At 51.2% G+C, this 12,832-nt stretch overlaps 1 protein-coding gene across 1 annotated transcript in view; it reads right to left on the bottom strand.

Annotated features, from left to right (window-relative positions):
* LOXHD1 (lipoxygenase homology domains 1) overlaps window positions 1-12,832 on the bottom strand; it is a 164,620-nt gene that overhangs the window by 72,897 nt on the left and 78,891 nt on the right. The window contains 10 exon segments of the mRNA XM_036064316.1: window positions 1,786-1,978; window positions 4,367-4,563; window positions 5,444-5,520; window positions 10,091-10,119; window positions 10,121-10,182; window positions 10,185-10,242; window positions 10,244-10,252; window positions 12,137-12,157; window positions 12,159-12,203; window positions 12,205-12,293. Coding sequence (XP_035920209.1) covers window positions 1,786-1,978; window positions 4,367-4,563; window positions 5,444-5,520; window positions 10,091-10,119; window positions 10,121-10,182; window positions 10,185-10,242; window positions 10,244-10,252; window positions 12,137-12,157; window positions 12,159-12,203; window positions 12,205-12,293 — 780 coding nt within the window.

Here is a 12,832-nt window from a genome sequence, read left to right as displayed (position 1 = left end):
AAAGATGGGCAAAAGGAAGTCCCAAAAGGACAGCTTCATGGCAGCCTAGAGAGCAGGAGGACAGAGGTTCCTAAAGGAATGTCTTGGGGCAAGGAGTGAGCGGAAGGAGGTAGAGAGGAAACAGAATTATGAAAAGAATTTTAGTTCTATTGGGGAGATGGAGATAAAATGATGTTATGGGAGAATTGTCTCGTACTCCAATGCAAATTCATGTATTAAAGTCCTAACCCCTAGTATCTCAGAATGTGACTTAGAGATAGGACCTTTAAAGAGAAAATTAAGTTCAATTATGGTCATTAAAGTGAGGCCCTAATCCTATATGACTGGTATCTTTATAAGAGGAAGATACTAAGACACAGACATGCAAATGCCTAAAGGAAAGACCATGTGAACATGCAGCAAGAAGGCAGCTATTTGCAAGGCAAAGAAAAGGCCTCAGAAGAAATGTGATCTGCTGACACCCTGGTCGTGGACTTCTGGCTTCTGGAACTGTGAGAAAATAGATTTCTGTTGTTTAAGCCATCTATTCTGTGGTATTTTTTTATGGCAGCCCTAGCAAACTAATACAGATAGGTGGGTATATAGAAATACAGATGGGTATATAGAAAACTATATAGATGAAAACTGAGGCTATCATTAACTCCAGAAAAAACAAAGAGTTGTACAAAAATTGAAATGGAATCATCATACAGTATGTGTTTCAGAATGTATAATATTTACATAGTCATAATAATGTAAAAATTGAATACTGATTTAATTTTATTGAAGGCTGGGAGGAATGGATGCACACACATACACACACACACACACACACACACACACACATACACACATTCATGTGTGTTAAAAGAGCTAAACCCTCCTCTTCCATTGTAAGAAGTCAAGAGTTCATGTCTATGAATAAAATAATCAAGGAATTGGCAAGCAAATTATTAAAAATATGGAGATAAACTTCAGAGGGAAAGTGAAAGCAATTGTTACCTTTGAAGAAGGGAGATGGTAAGGAGAAGGGAACTACTGCTTTCTAAAAATATGTATCTTATTAACTAATACCTGTATTATTGTGATGGAAATCAAGTTCTAACTTCTAAAAAGAGAAAGAGTTGATTCTTCACAGTGGCAGGTACCATTACACAGCATGTGTATATGATACAGCCCTCAAGAAACCTACAGGATAGTTGAGGAGAGATCACTGTGAACTTCACCCTCATTCAGAGATGTTGTCATCCTGTCCAAAAAAGTCCCCCACCTCCATGTCATTACTAACATCCTATCCTGCTTCATTTTCTTCATAGCTCTTACTTGGCATTGTATTATATATTTATTGTTTGCCTCCCCTGGTAGAATGTAAATTCCACAAGGGCAAGTTTCGCCTATTTTGTGCCTAGGGCAGTGCTGGCTCAGAGAAACAGTCAATATATATACTTATTCAATAAATGAATAAACAGCTTTATCTCCTCAGCCAGTCTTCCCAGAAGAAGACACAGACTATGTCTCAAACTCCTGTACACAGGGCTGAGAATGTACTTTTCTTAATAGAATCATTTGCTGCCTTTATTCCAGAAAAAAATATTTCATCCATGGAGTCCTCACTTTCCCTATCTGTAATTTGAGCCGCTTTTCCCCTCCTAGAACCATGGCACCACAGGCAATCAGAAGCCCCATCATCTCCCCTAAGCCTCCCCCTTGGAATCAAGTTAAGTCACCCCACAGTCCCTTCTCCTTCCCCACACCCCATCCTGCAGGGAAACAATGCTGGTGGTCCCATCACTGCTGCTTCCATACATTTCTGGATCTCCACGACCTCACTGGGATAGAGCTCCACCTCCAGGCGCCCATCAGCTTGGTTCTTGTCCAGCCAGCGGTTGGCAGGGAAGGTGTACTGCTTGCCTTGGCGGGGCACGCGGATCTGGACACTGCCGAGGAACCAGCTGGCGTGCATGCCTGTGCTGTCATGCCCAATCACCAGCCGACTGATCTAGAAAGAAACCCAGGGTGTGAGTGAGCAAAGAGCTGGTGCACAGAAATCTCCATGGTTCCACCCACCTCCCACCCACCACCAACACTGATACAAACTGCTTTCCTTGACCCAGACCTCCAGCTCCCCAGAAGAGGGGGGCTCAGCAGGAGGAGGCTGGGTCCCAGTCTTGTCCACCATCAGCCAGTCGGGGCACTTCTCCCACCCGGAGCCTTTGTTCCCTCCTCTTAAGAGGAGCTCACCCTTGTGGTAGTTGTGAGAAGCAAGTTGGGGAGCGGGTGTGACTCCAGTATGTCTGTGATTGTGTTGAGTGGTGGCCACACAAGGAAGCAAACATTCAAAACATTAACCATTTGCTTCGGTAGCCGTGTTATTGGTTTGGCTTTGCTTTGTTTAAACAAGACAGTACCGTACCCATTTCTGCATTTCTTCTCTGATGTACCCCTCGGTTCTGTGCTCAATCCCTTCTCTCACTCTTGGCCCTGAGGAACATCTTTCTCTTTCCAGTAACACTCAGTAGTCCACTTGCTTTGCTATTTTACATTTTAACATCTTTACATTTAACACAGACCACTGCGTAGATCATCATGTTACCATCCTCACGAGTACTTGGTTCTTCAATGTTCAAATCCCTTTAGTGCGTTTTGTTTTTTTTAATGCTGTTTACGGGGCGATTCGAACATTAGACAGAATTATCAAATAGCCTTGAGATCCCTGCTGGTCCCTCCCACTCCCCTCAGCTTCTCTCTGTGATGGTTTGAAGGGGTAATGCTAGCCATGAGTCTGGTGCCAGAAGGCTAGAGTTAGAAAATTGTTCCTCTAAGCCCTGTTCTCGCTCTTATGAGTGCTAAGTGCCTCTTGCGGCTGATAATGAAAATAGCATCAGAACTGAGTGCATGTAGCCTGGGTCCCCTGGAATTGTAGGAAGGAAACAAGCTTTGTTTACAAAGCCTGAGAGCCTTCTGGGTGAGTGCCAAGGGCCACAGGAGAGCTTCATTGTCTGTGGTGCTGGGACAGCAATGGGATCATCTGGAAGAATAAAGACAGGGACAAGTGTCTTCTACCTGACAGGAAGGGAAGCTCCTTAAGGACAGAACTCCTGAAGTTCGTTCAATTCCAGAATGCCTAGCACCTACATGGCGCGACTGTTGATTAACCGCCAGCTTACTGAGCACCTACTGTGGGCATGTGGGTGCTATCAACATGATTAATGCCAATAACAATCCCCCTGGTGTCCCCTGTTGTTATGAATGAAGACAAGCAAAGGTGAAGAAACTTACAGGCTCAGCAGGTAAGTGGAAACATGGAGCCTTGGGCCGTCAGCAGCCAGAGCTGGCTCTCCCAACCTCTTGGCCACACTGCTTGTTGAGTGGGTTTCAAAAAAGCAAGGAAAGTCCCCAGATGCCATTCCCCTCCCCTCAGATGTCTCATCTATCTGGGGCTGTTGCCAGAAATCCTCAGTAAAGGGAACAGCATCTCACTCCACGATTATTAATTCAGCTGAAAATGTAAATACATTTTGAGGAAGGAAGACTGTGATTTAAGCTCATTACCATCAAGAGATAAATGACTGACATGAGAGCACTTTGATGGAGTACCTGAAATATGGTGAGGCTTAGAGAGAGGGGAAAGGGACAGGGAAGTAAGGTCACACATGGGAGCTTGTCAGCATCCCAACTCCTGCTAGCCACACCTTGAGAAGGACAGGTGCTAACAAGAAGCCCAGCTTGGACATTTCCAGAAAAGTTTCCAACACTATGGTTGAGGGCATTAGATCTGTGTTCTTCTAGATGAACTGCTCAGACTTCTAGCAGCCGGGCCACTGGGTCCTTGACAGAGGGACACCCTCAGGTGCCATCTTCTAAGGCAGTATCTCTCCAGTGTTGCTGGGGTTGTACACTGAAACAGGTTTCCTGAGCATAATTCAGATAGATGGATACTCAAGTTTGGAATTGGGAAGATTTTCAGCCCCTCTTTTCATTTTTTCCCTTCTCCTCTTTTCCTTCCCCACATGCCTGTGTCCCCTTCTCCAGTGTCTGGGACCCAGCTACATTGGTCTTGCCTATGTAGGTAAAGGAAATGTTGGAACTATAGACACAAAAATACACATTCTGTCCCTAAACGGACTCGGGGAGCTTAACCACTGTTCACATATATTCTGCTGCTCCGGGTCATAGCTGGAAAGTAATGTACTTCGCTAACCCCCAAGAGGGCATTTTTTCCCTTTAAAATGTGTTCACCCATATGCATGTGAGAGTGTGTTTGTGTGTATGTGAGTGTGCAATGTGTGCATGAGTGCGTGTGCATGTGAGTGTGTGCGTGCACCCACACGTGGACACATGTGGGGTGGGTGAGAGCATGTCACATGGTCTTGGGAAGGAGACTTACAGTTCCAACGTTCAGGGTCTCCAGCGTGAACTCATCCACCCGGCCACGTTCAAAATAGTCCTGCAGATTGTTGTCAGAGACGAGAAGAATTTGCTTGATGGTGTCAGATTTATCTCCATAGAGCTTGATGTAGACCCTGGAATCTGTGCTGGCCCCAGAGACGTCCCCGGTCTTCAGGCTGATGTGGTAGCGGAAGTCTGGGAGTCCAAGGTGGGAGGCAGGGAGGGAGGGATTAGTGCAGGGTGGGTGGAAAGGGCTGCAGCAGGAGGGCAATCCGCAGCCAGGGAGGGACACTGGTTTACGGGGGGCGGGGGTGGGGTGGTGGTGGTCAGCCTAACCCTTGCTCTCCGTAAGTTGCCCTGTGATGGGGCAGGGCTCCCTTCATCTCTGCCAGGTCCCCTCATCAACACTGGGACGCTGATCCCTGTTTGGCCTGCCCGCAAGGTATGAACATGCCGACAACAGGAAAGCATTCAAAGACCACTGAGTGTAAAAGACTTGAATGAAGGACCTCAAACAACCACCCTGTCCAGTTTCTCATCTGATGGATGAAGACACTGAAACAAAGGAACGTCAAGCTTTGCAGACCGTGTTTAGCGCATTATATATGCACTGTATATGTATTCTGATCTTGGCTTTACAAGTGAGGAATCAGAGCCTTAGAAGGTTACATGTTTGGCTCAAGATGTCAATAGTTCGGAAGTAGCCAGCCAGGAGTGAAATCCTCATGTGGGCCCGAAGCTCCCTGTCACGAAACAGGATGCCATGTCGGTGTTCTTCCATTTTATCACCCAGAAAGGTCTGCATCGTAGGTGCACAAGGGAGGATAGACATGTCTGTTTGGCTGGTGCTGCCTCCTTTGTTGCTCTCATCAACAGAGGCCTGTGTGCACTCAGGGGCCCATACCCAATGCCACAAAGAGACTACAGAGAAGAGGATTCCAGATCCTCCCTCAGAGCCTCGTCCCCTCCACCCTCCCCACTGCTGCCCTCCAGGAATGACATGAACAGTTCAAGAGCCGGGAGGACGCCTCTCTCATCAGGGGCACACCCACCACCTGGTCTCGGGACAACTTACTCTTCAGTGTCGCATTGCTATCACTGGGCAGCAACTCTCGGACCAACTGACCATCATCCTTATCCTTGTCCAGCCACCTGTTGGGCAGACAAGGGGCTGTTAGTTCTTTGAGTGGCCAACAACCAGCCATCACACTGTTCGTGGAGAGTCACCAGAAAGGCCAAAAGTGGGAATTCAGCAAAGGAAAAGGCTCTAGGGGGGCTGAGAACAAAGGTCCCTGCCCAGACTGGGGAGGAAGACGGCCCTGAGAAGGCAGTATTGGCTGATGTTGGAAGGGTGACAAGGAGTTAGCTGGGAGAAGAAGAAGGTGCCATCTCCAGGGAACAGCAAATGTTGGGACAGAGCAGAGCCTCTGGGAGCTGGTGGAAGGCCAGTGTGGATGGAAGACAGCAGGGGAAGGGCAGCTAGCCTGCAGCAAAGAAGGCTAGACAGGTGGAAGGGTCACAGGATGTAGGACCTTGGCAGTCACAGTAAAGAGCTTGTCCTGAAAGTCATGAACACCGGTGTCACTGTTATCATCAAAAACAATCACCTTGTTTTGGGAGAGCCTACCATGTGCGTGGCAGTGTGCTGAGGGCTCTGGGGAGGGGAGACAGCAGAGATGATGCATGGAGATCAGTAAAGACACAGCTCGGCCCTTAGAGAACCTACTGTCCAGTTAAGAAGACAGGCTAGACTGGCCAAGGTGCTGAAGACCAGGACAAGGATGGCTGTCGAACCAGAGTAAGTGCAACAGGAATTCAGAGCAATGAGGACAGCTTGTGGGGAAGGGGCTCTGCTCCGAGTCCTCAAGGAAGAATGAGATTTGCCAATAAGGAGAAGTTGGGTCTGGACCCTACAGGGCTGGGTTTGATGGTGGGGACTCCTCTATACGTCAGAGTGGGCCATGGCCCCAGCTCTCTGCTGGTCACCCACCTGGGGGCAACATATTGCACTGGTCACCCAAAAAGCGCCATCTGCCCCGAGCATGGGATGCAGCCTGAGAAATGAGACGACCGTGCAAGCACCAGGTGCCCAGGCCCCAGGACTCACGAGGGTCTGTGATATAGGTGACGGCAGCAGAAGAGACACCCTCGGTGATCTCCAGCACCGCGGGGAAGCCAAGGCACTCCTCTCTTGACCAGTGTCTCCCCATCTGCCTCTGTGCTACAGCTGGTCTTGGCAACCCAGCCCTGTTATATTCCTGGCAGGGAGGCACCTCCCTGGCCACAGAAGCCATCAAAGGAAGCCAAGGCGTGCCTCCACCCCAGCCCTCCTGACACGGAGCTCAGGCCTCCGGGAACCACGGTCTCTCTGCAATATACCCCCACCTGAGTGTCGGCATCCCCATCCCTTCTCTCTTGCCCCCACCCCAAGCACACGAACTTACACGCCCACCTGCCGGCTGTTAGCTCACACAAAATGTTAGCTGGCAGCTGAGTGGCTACACTCGCCATGGGCTTCTCAATGCTGCGAGCCTAGAACGCCACAATCATTCGGGATTCCAAGACGTGAAGACGCAATTGTAAAATTCTGAGGCTGACACCAGCGTGGGTGGGGGTCAGGGAGAGATATTTGCGAGCGGGGGCTACTGCCTAGAGCCCCTCCGTTAGGAGCCGCCACCTCTGTCCTGCGGAGGTCACCGCCTGCAGAGGTCACCCGGCATTTCCCACAGATGCAGACTGCAGAGAAGGGTGTGGCTCTGGCCACCACTCACGGGGACGGGGAGGATGGAGCCAGCAGGCCCTCCGCCATCGGAAAACCCATGCTGCCTCCCAACCTTCTCTCCACCACTCACCCATCCCCAGGCCCACCGCAGTGGTAAAGGGACACCGTGGCTTGCCATTTCAGTTTCCAATGAAGTACTTGCAGGGTATCGATCAAGATTTCCAAATACAGCCGTTTTCTTTCAGCTTCAGACGCTTGGGCCCAGCACCCAGAGGCTGCTCAATGGGTGAGCCCCTCTACAGGTGATTTTATTGTTCTTTCCCTGGGCTCACAAGAATGTACAAGCATGCACACACACGTACACACACACACACACACACACACACAAACACACCTGCCAGAGCTAAACCGCTCACCCTACCTGACCCTGGCAGAGAAGTTGGGAGAAAGAGGCCCGGTTTGTCCTCTCCCAGCTCAGGTGAAAAAGAACCAGCATGGAGCTCCAGCCCCGCCTCCAGCTTCTTCAAAGTCCTCCTGGATCTCGAGTCGGCAAATGCCATCACCACATGCCTCAGAAAGGTACGAGAAGCCATTTTCTCAAAAATGCATGAACACTTTATGTGTCTGGGGGCAGAGAGGGCTCTGGGGTGTTTGGGGGCCTCAGCTTGCCTTGTGCCCTGCAATCAGCATCACCTGTGCCTCTGGCAGACTGGCTCCTTTCAAAGTGCAATCCCATTCCATCCTCCCCATCACCATAAGACACGTGCTGGGCAGGAAGGTGCAGAAGACCAGAGAGGTTAAGAAATTTGCCCAAAGCCACACAGCAGGGAAATGGCTAAGACTCCTGGTCCCACACTCCCTCTGCATCATGCGTGTAGTAAGGCGGGCAGTGTGGACACACCAACTTTTTCCTCATCCCCTTTCCAGATTCCTCATCCTCTTACTGGCCTGTCTCAGGGCTCGGTCTTCACCATTCTTTATCCATGCTCTCCCTGAAGGATCCTATGCATTTCCCTGACTTTAAATTCCATCACTACGCTCTCATTTCCTGGATCTATTTCTCATGGCCTGATTCTGGCTACTCGATTCACAAGCATCTTAAACCTAATGTGCCCCGGCTAAACCTCCCGAGTCCAGCCCATCTCCACCCTCAAACCTTCCTCCCCTCCCCCTCCCCACCCAGAACCCTTCCTCCCCAGGCTCCCCACTTCAGCAAGAGCATGACCTCTGCCCATCTGCCGAAGGCAGAGACCTGGGGTCTCCAATTCCCCTCTCTCTTGTGGGCACATCCTATGAGCTCTACCTCCGGGATCTGCCCCCAGTGTGGCCCTTTCTCCCCACCTCCACTGCAACCCCCTAGAGCCGAGCTGCCATGTTACAGGTTTAAATGCATCCCCTCAAAGTGATACGTTAAAGTCTTTTTTCTTTAATTTTTTTTAGTGTTTATTTATTTTAGAGGGATAGAGACAGAGCATGAGTGGGGGGGGGGGCAGAGAGAGAGGGAGACACAGAATCTGAAGCAGGCTCCAGGCTCCGAGCCATCAGCACAGAGTCTGACGCGGGGCTCCAACTCATGAACTGCGAGATCATGACCTGAGCTGAAATCAAGAGTCACACGCTTAACAGACCGAGCCACCCAGGTGCCCTGATATGTTAAAGTCTTAACCCCTAGTACCACAGAATGTGACCTTATTGGGAAATAGTGTCCTTACAGGGGTAACCAAGTTCACATGAGGTCACCATAGGGCAGGCCTTACTCCAAAATGACTGATATCCTCATAAAAAAGGAAAATGTGAACACAGACACAGACATGCACAGAGGGAAGGCAACGTGAAGACACAGGGAGAAGGTGGCCATCTAATCGCCAAGAAAGCCTGTGGCCACCAGAAGCTGAGAAGCATGGGGCAAACCCTGTGCAGAGCTCCTTCAGACGGGACACGGCCCTGCTGATACCTTGAGTTTGAACTTCTGGCCTCTGTAACTATGCGTCAACAATCCTGTGGTGTAAGCCACTCGATCTGTGGCGTGTTATTACAGCAGCCCGGCAAACTAATACATCATGGGCCCCGCCTATCAGGCTTCGCTTCCCCTTTGGACCTTCCATCCAGAAGCCCTGCTGCTTTCCTTTTTATTCCTCAGGAAGTCAGCCTCAGTGTCCCCTCTGCAGACAGAAATTACCCAGCGCCCCCTCCTCGAAGCCACCCCACCTCAGTGTGGCCGCTCCCAGCAGCCTCCAGGCCATCGTGCGGTTTCCTTCATCCCGTTCCTCACAGTCCATGAGTACAGCTTTCATCGTTTATTCACTTCCTTATTGTTTAGTCCCCCTCTAGGCTACGCACTGCATGAGGTCAGGGAGCAAGTGTGAGCAAGTGCTTAATAAATATCTTTTGAGTGGATGGGAATAAGTCTGCTCCATCCAGCTATCAGCCAGGCAGCCTCCTGGTCCAGTAGGGAGGAAAGGAGTGGGTGACCAGAACTCTCCCACCTCGTCCTTCATCCCCACGTGCACATCAGCCCCTTGCCGGCCTCTGCATGAGCCCCCTCCTCAGTCCCGTGCCTCATGCCACCTCTCCAGCCTGGAGGACCCACCACCCTCTCTGCTCCTTGCCATCCATCCACCCTCTGATCTTCTGATCTTAAATCTTAAATCTTCATTTTTTTTTTTTAAGTTTCATTGAGCGGGAGACTACACTCCAAGGTAACTCAGTTACATTCTGCAATTGCCATATTGTATCTTTAAAAAAGTAAGAACGCTTTGGTACATAAATAGGACAGTAGCCGCGCACCGGGACACCTGAACCGGGTCTCCGCACCTGCGGGTGGGGTGGGGACGCAGGTCTAAGCGCCATCGGGAGGGCCATCTCTTTCTTGGCAACCAGCTACATCCTTCAGCCCGCTACTCCACTCCCCGGTCCACGGCGGTGGTAGGGCTGAGTCTTCCCAAGGCGGGGGCCCAGGACCGAGGCGGGAGAGCGCCAGCAGCAGCTGGCCCCACGCACCTGAGACACGGGAACTCTACGTTGTCGCTCCTCGGGCTGCCCTTCTTCTCTCACGAGCACGCGCTCCAGGAACCAGCCGCTGCCCCCACCTTGCCGTCGTGCCTGATCCTCACCCGCCTCACTTTCCGCATGGTGACCGACTCAATGGTGAACATCGTCAGCCTTCAAATGGGGAAGACAGCAGGGTCAGTTGGACAGTGGCTCCCTTAGGACCCAAACACCAAGGGAAAACACGGGCCCAGAAATCAAAAAAGCCAGGGCTGATGGGTTGGACTACTGGTCTTTCACAGGTGGGCTGGGGATACCTAGAAAGAACAGGTCTTACCCCTTCTCTAACTGCTCCCACTGGGAAGTCACTCGATATCAAGTTCCCAACAATGGAAGTCTATGTTTTTTGGTTAAACAATGGCCATTCCTTATGATCTTTTTTTTTTAATTTTTTTTTACATTTATTTATTTTGAGAGACAGAGCACGAGTGGGGGAGGGGCAGAGAGAGAAGGAGACACAGAATCTGAAGCAGGCTCCAGGCTCCGAGCTGATGGCACAGAGCCCGACACGGGGCTCAACTCACAAACCGTGAGATCATCACCTGAGCCGAAGTCAGACGCTCAATGGACTGAGCCACCCAGGTGTCCCTTTATGATCTCCTTCCAAATGGCAGATCTCCCAGGAAGATGGACACATTAGGCTGTTACCAGTCACTAACCATTGATCATGAATTAATTCCTTGGCTAATCAACTTGGGCTCCTGCCACAGAAAGATACTGACTGGGGGACCAGTGGTCTGCTAATTTCACCGTTCTGCCTGCTAACGGGGCAGCAGAAATACAGTAGGGGCTGGAGAGTTGCCAAGCCTACATGAGCACATCTGGGAGCCTCCAGGAACAGAAACACGAGTGTGGGACTGGTGGACAAAGGAGTCAGAAGAGGTAGAAGGAAAAAGTTAAGAAAGGGTGGGTAGGGTGGGAGGGAGAGAATAAACATATTGGTCTATGTGAACTCCTCCCTCTCCATCCCTCCCCAATGAACCTCCGTGTACCCAAACACTCAGATTACTTTTGCCAGCCAAGAACCAGGCCAGCCTGATTGGCCTGAGAGAGACCTCCACTCGAGTTCCAGGGCTTGTCCTGCCATCGCCAGGCAGGGAAAGAGCCAAGACTTATGTGAGGTTCAGTCTGCAAATCTGCTTCACCCTGGTAAGCACCTCCAGCCTCCCACTACTGCCAACAACCACTCTACTGAGCACCTGCTCTGTGCTGTAGGCCAGGTCTGTTGGGGCGGGGGGGGGGGGGTGGGGGGGGGGGGGGGGGGAGGGGGGGAATATATGCGCATCCCTAATGTTCACATCAGCTGGCTACAGGTAGGCATCCATCCCTTCCCCATTTTAGACATGGGAAAATAGGCTGGGGGAAGGGAGCTACCTGGCCCCAGGCTGGGTTTGCCCCCAGATCTGCCGCCACTTTTCCCATTGCCCTACTCGGCCTCCCCAGGAAACCCATCTGACAGATACTGAAAATGAGGGGGGCACCCAGCAACATCAGTAAGGAGGCTAGGAGCAGATCCCAACTCTTCCATTCCCATGTTTAGTGCTTTCTTGGTTTTTCTTTCAAAAGGAATGACAAGGTGCCCCCAGTGGTCATGTCGAGTGGAGAAGGCAAAGTTCCCAGCTTTCCACTAGCCTGTGTCCTCCGGTCCCACACACAAGGTGCCCAGCATTCCTCCCTACCTGGCCACCTCTGAGGGAAGAAAGGTGCCACTCATACTTCCCCAAATGTCCTCCTATTCTGCCCCCTTCTCAATGCTTAAGGTGGGGAGGGGACCATGACCCCTCCTGGGTGGCTCTTCAGGCCCCAGCTGAACAGTCCCAGGAGCCTGGAGGGTGTCGTGCATGCTAGTTCGCCATTCCCCTGAGCAAGCCTCTCTGACAGCTGGGCCCCAGCACCCATATCAGCTCTACCTTAGCAGAGAAGGGAAGACAGAAGACAAGGGCACAGGACCTGGGACCAGTTGAGCGGGCATGGGGGGAGGGGCACGGCTGCACTCACATTGCCCTTCTCAAACAGGTCGGGTGTTGTTCCTGCAGTTGTAGAGCAGCCGCTCCCCGGTGTCCCCCCACGTCGCCAAAAAGGCACAGGTAGACGTTGGCATCGGTTCCTGCGCCTTCGAGTTCTCCGGTGCACACGGTCACACGGTACCGGGCCACTGTCAGGTACAGAAAGGGACATAGTGGCTGGCCACCCCCTGCTCCCAGGACTGGCCCTGCTGCTCCTGCCTCTAAGTGCCTCCTCCTTCTTTCCCTCCAAGTCTTGCTTGGGCTGGCCCTGCTCCCTCCCCAGCTACACAATCCCGACTCAACCCACTCCAGGATCAGCGTCCCTCTTCCCACATAACCAGAGGCTCCCAGTCCTGGTCAAGCATCAGAATCCCCTGGGAAATTCTTGAAGAATGCAGATTCCTGTGTCCCACCTAGGCTTCCCAAATTTTAGTCTCCAGAGGTGGGATCCCTAAAACTGCTTTGTTACATGCTCCCCCAGGAGACTCTGATGGGGTTGGCAGTGTTTGGGGACCACAGGTCTGATTCAAATATTTCGACACTTGATTCCATCCAACCCAGCAGATTCTTTTGTCTTAGGTTGTTCTCCCAATTCTATGGTCCTGTCTTCCCTAGTAAGAGAATTTTTCTTTGTGAAACAGAACTGAGCCCCCCTTTTCTTCAGAACTGAAAGCACAAAATGCAGCCA

This window comes from Lynx canadensis, chromosome D3 (genome assembly GCF_007474595.2).
Source record: "Lynx canadensis isolate LIC74 chromosome D3, mLynCan4.pri.v2, whole genome shotgun sequence".
Classification (NCBI taxonomy): Eukaryota; Metazoa; Chordata; class Mammalia; order Carnivora; family Felidae; genus Lynx; species Lynx canadensis.
Note: the sequence above shows the minus strand (reverse complement) of the source record. Positions and strands in the feature narration are given on the sequence as shown.